The sequence below is a fragment of the Tubulanus polymorphus genome, chromosome 8, assembly GCF_964204645.1.
Source record: "Tubulanus polymorphus chromosome 8, tnTubPoly1.2, whole genome shotgun sequence".
Taxonomy (NCBI): Eukaryota; Metazoa; Nemertea; class Palaeonemertea; order Tubulaniformes; family Tubulanidae; genus Tubulanus; species Tubulanus polymorphus.
The window spans coordinates 3,964,974-3,970,105 of NC_134032.1; the positions used below are offsets into that span (position 1 = coordinate 3,964,974).

At 37.3% G+C, this 5,132-nt stretch overlaps 1 protein-coding gene across 1 annotated transcript; it reads left to right on the forward strand.

Moving 5' to 3' along the window:
• Positions 1 to 2,283: 2,283 nt before the first annotated feature.
• LOC141910228 (acidic phospholipase A2-like) lies at positions 2,284 to 4,838 on the forward strand. The gene is made up of 5 exons (XM_074800945.1): positions 2,284 to 2,327; positions 2,504 to 2,568; positions 2,836 to 2,989; positions 3,529 to 3,668; positions 4,664 to 4,838. Coding segments are annotated over exons 1-5 (504 nt in total). The 5' UTR covers positions 2,284 to 2,325; the 3' UTR covers positions 4,807 to 4,838.
• The last annotated feature ends 294 nt before the right edge of the window (positions 4,839 to 5,132 follow it).

The following is a 5,132-nucleotide window of genomic DNA, read 5'->3' on the forward strand; positions in this document are numbered from 1 at the left end:
CAGCAACGAATGGCAGACCTACCAAACCTCCGGCTGATGCCATTCAGCCCACCATTCAGGCCAAAAATTGTTGATAACCTTGGACCGGTCCTCGCGAAGTTGAACCGTAATACGACAAGGGCTATTGCGCGGTATTGGTTTGTGCCGTGCTACAAGCTGTTCATTTAATTTGTGTCCAGGACCTTTCGACGTCAGGATTTATGCAAGGCTTTCGAACGATTCGTTAGCACATGTGGTGTCCCTGCTCTTACCGTTAGTGGCAGCGCAACTTGTTTAAAAGTTCGTTGGTTGCAGTTTAGCCTCGATCGAGAAAAACTTCAAACTGACACGCAGGAGTACGATGTTCAGTGGAAGTTTGATCCATCCGCAGGTCCACGTCATCAGGGTCTGGTTTAACGCATCGTGCAAGAAGTGAAGAAATCCGTGAGACATATCGTCAAAGCCGATAACCTAACATTTGAATGGGAGAAGTCTTCTCGATTATTGCCGGGCTACTGAGTAGTCGCCCAATCGCCTCTGTATCGCCTTCTAGACGAACCACCGATTACTTCCAAGCATTTTCTCGTTGGGCGAGGTTCTTTACATAGTGTGCAAATGCCATTTGAAGACTACGTTAGTAATACAAAGAAGAGATACCTAGTGTAATATTAAACCAACGCAGTGCACACGATGACCAGGAACAGCCTAGGTTCGGTCTTGATGCTGACGCTGAATTCATAATTAACATGGATGCAAATCCCAGAATTGATTTCGATTGGTCCCAATACTTCATTGAGGTTGATCAGGGGATTACCAGGTTCAGACCTGAAACGTTAAAAGGTACAGCAACAACATACCATAACATAATATGAATGTATCATTAAGTTATACCGATGTGATGAATAAACAAACAGCTGCAACGCGATTTAAAACGTCATAAACTATTTGCATATGAAAACCATAGCAAATTATATTCGATCATATATTCGTAAATCCAGAATATACACACGTGTGCCCGAGCTTTTAGTGCTTCATTGATAATCTAGATCGATGTGATAACGGAATGGCTCGCAACAATCATTCGATAACTGGGTGATCAACAACTGACCATACGACGAGTAAATCCATAACGGAATCGCCCACAACGACCAATGTAATAACTTTGACTGTTTTCAATTTTTTTTTCCATAATTTCCGTCTCCTTTAAAATTTGATTTCTAACGTCTATCAATAATGAATCAGGTTTTTTTTATTCGCATTATTTGACTTAGCAATTATACAACACGGAATATGATTGTTGTCGCACGCCTGATGTGCGTGAACCTGCGCGCCTAGGGGGCAAAGACATGGGTTGGTACCATGGCAGTCTTGCCATTTTTCGTCATTTTCGGATCCCTTTAGGTTAGTTGGCCAGTTTATGGGATTCTGTGGACTATTTTCTCATTGGGTCCATTTGGATAATCCAGTTAACTCTTTCAGCACTGGCAATTTTACATGGTATAATACTAAGCGAATTTGGAAGAAACTGGTGTCTCCAGTTAACTTAGCATTACACAGGAGCTACTGAACCTAAATGAACAAACTTGACCAAATTTGAAATACGAAACAGGGCTACATTTCAGAGCAATTTTCCTAGGTTCAGATTGGTGCGTTGAGGTCATGTGACCAAAGTCAGTAATCTTGGATTCGAAATTACCATGCAAAATTTCTGGAATCGAAGCCTGGAAAAACAGTAATCCTCAAAATAGAGCCAGTTTCCACACACATTTAGATTACTACACTTCTTTTCTTTGATATGATGATAAAATAAATATATTTTAACAATATTTCATAGAAATTTGGTACGGAAATATAGAACCCAACGGTGAACAATATCGTATTGAAGGGGTTAGACCGCACAAATGATGATAGAATCTGTCATAATTGTTCTCCACTTCTTTAGAATCAGTCTATAAAAAGATTTAGAAACAATTTTTGCGTTTTTTGCTACAAATAAAATCCTTATTTCTTATCGTATATGTATCTAGGTCACTAGGTCTGTATTTTGCTCGCACAGTGTATGGCAAACAATGAATTTATTTGTATGATAAGTTGATTATTCAAACATATGATGGATATATTTTCAGCGCAAATGAAATTGCATAATCCCTCAATTGATCTTTCTGTCAGAACAATATCCTCTGATTAGCATCAATTGACAGATTACTGCACGTATTTTGAATAAAATTTCTATTCAAATCCGCATTTAAATAGGTTTAGATTATATTACAATTTTGATTGTAGTTTTATCAGTAGTTTAGTTCTGGCTGTTGCAGTTATCGTGTGCTCCAAGACTGACGTAGAAATATGTGAGTTTTATAGGAAGTCTTTTTGCATAGTTTCAACAGATACTTGGATATATTGAACAAATCACCAAAATTTTATTTACAATGATAATACTAATAACTTGCTTGCAATTTTCTTGTAGATTTCTTCATCACTTTCAGGAAGTAACTGTAGTTAAATGCCACTTTTTATTTTACAGGAATTTCATAGCACAATTCCCTCGTTTCTTCTACATTTGTTTGTTGTGCTCATTGTGGAAATGTGGTAAGTCTTCTCACGTTTTGCTTTACCGTTCGTCTTTTGGAGCTTCGTTTACGCAGATTTTCAACCTATTCGATCGTTGCTGTTTAAACCTCACGGGACCGCAGTCTTTGAAGTGTTGCCCGTGCACTGTTAGCCGCAAGCAGGACTCCAACCCGTTTGCCACTCATGAGTGTTATCGAATGTTCGATTATATAGATACGATCGAAAACTGAATTACATTGCACAGGTTATAATGCAGTGATGCGATTACTGGAACTTCTATTACAGATACCGTAATTTCTATCAGCGTTGAGGAAAGAAGCTTGGACCAGTTTGGCCATATGATGAAAGAATTGACAAAACGACCGGTATCAGATTTCAACGAATACGGCAACTATTGTGGGAAGGGAGGTAGTGGGCGTGTCCTTGATCAGATTGACAGGTATTTAGCACCCAACTGCTACGATGGAATTACGTTCTATGCGATAACGATACCTTGCAACAAACCTACACCAAATTTCTATGCATTTAAAGCCATTGCAATGCAATAGACAAATACGTGTATTTCGATGATCTATAACTTTGCAATAGGCAATCTTCGATGTTTAACTGGAGTTAATTACTTTTGTTGACCTTTTTACTTAACAACTTAAAACCTAGTAAAGGAAATGATGGTTCCATAACCAAACCTAACGACTTGAGACCAGTCTTAACTCATTGAGGTTCTACAACATTCCAACAGCATTAGGCCAGTGGAATTATGCTTTTGTTCTAAAACCGTTTACAACCCAGGACCTGTATAATCTAATTTGGTTCCATAACTGATCTAAGGATATTGAGTTTTCCAGTTAACTGGTAAAAGTACCAACACATCTCATTAATTGTTGGTTTGTTTTATTCAATACATTTATATCATTTTATTGACAGGTCAAATTTATCACATGAAATTAAAGCTTAAAATCCCGTACTATTTTTCTTAAGGTGCTGTAAAGTGCACGATGATTGTTACGGTCGTATTAGCAACAACGAATGTAAAAGCAAGAGTTTTTGGGACATTCTGTTTACTTCAGTTTATCTGAATAGATACGCCTGGAAAATGCAAAATGGTGCGATCATTTGCGGTACGTATATCCAACCAGATATATCTTAACGTCAATAGTGCCGATCACTTAAACCCGATTGTTAAACTTATCGTTTTGAATTTACGTACTTTACTCAAATTCAATATAAGATAAGTACCGACGTTTACACGGTACATTTAAGGAGAACATTGACAACACAATCTGAGTCCGTGTTGCAAAAAAGGTTAAAAATCCAACATTGAGAATAAAAACAGCCTGAACCCTTTCGCCGGGGACAATTTGAATACTCCATGAGCAATAAATCTGTGTTTATATTGATTTTGATTTCAAAATCAATTTATATGCTTTTTCATGAACAAAGACTCATCAAACTAATATCTGTTATGATGTTAGTAGTAAGAGCTACGAAAAAATGTTTGGTACACAAAGTTACAAGGTACAAAAGGTAACCTGTGACTTAGATCTCGATGTTAAATTTAGTTCACGTCTTTGTTTACATAAATTAGTTTTATAATAATAGAAAACATTGTAAGCACTTTCTATGGGTAGTATGGCATTTCAACGACTGTAAGACATCCGTAAAGCATACTGATGACGTTTTAGCAGCCAGGTGGCTAGTTTATCATGTGGAAATTAGGTTAATAGGTCAAGTGTCACGTGTTAGGGGACTTCGCCGATATCTTTCGGATTACATCGTCACAGCCCAAATGTTATCGCCAGTGAAAGGCTGGAACAGATGATATGAAATTCGACACGTCAAAAAAGTCCAATGTGTCGTTGAGCTAATAGATTATTCGGCGTTTGTAATTTAGCTCACGAGATCTAATGATTTAATTCCGCATTAAGAGCATTTTGTTTTTGTGAAGATCTATTCGAGTTAAGTCTTAACGTCGAGATGACTATATAATGATGAAGTCGTGACGTCGAATGAAGTATTACCTGGGAAATATTAATAACAATTTAAGCCGTAACAGTACTCCGTGAATTTGTTAATCTATTCGATAATTAACAATATATATCATATTTTCTACTAGAATCAACAAATAACAGATGTGATATGGTACTGTGCCAATGCGACAAGACTGCCGCCGAGTGCTTCAAGAAAAACTTACGATTTTACAACCCGGCCAGAAAATCGTCGAGTCATTTGGATCAATTCATCCACGCGTTCTACTAAAATGATGACTCATTTACGTCAAAAATGTAATATTTTGCCATAAATACATATTGAGTCTATGTCACCAGGTCATCATTAAACGTTTGTTTGTGTCTCTAGTGACAAATAAATTCAAATCTTTATTGATCCTTATGTTGAACATCGCATATAAGATTCCCAAATTCAAGAAGTTACAAATTTCAAAATAAGAAAACTCAACATACAAAACACATGCGTAATTCATACACCAACAAATGACAATGTCTACTTCAACCCACACTCAAGAGGATCGAGTGGCAGTCCCCCGGCTGCGATTTAGTTCGGTCGACCTGCTACCCAATTGCCAA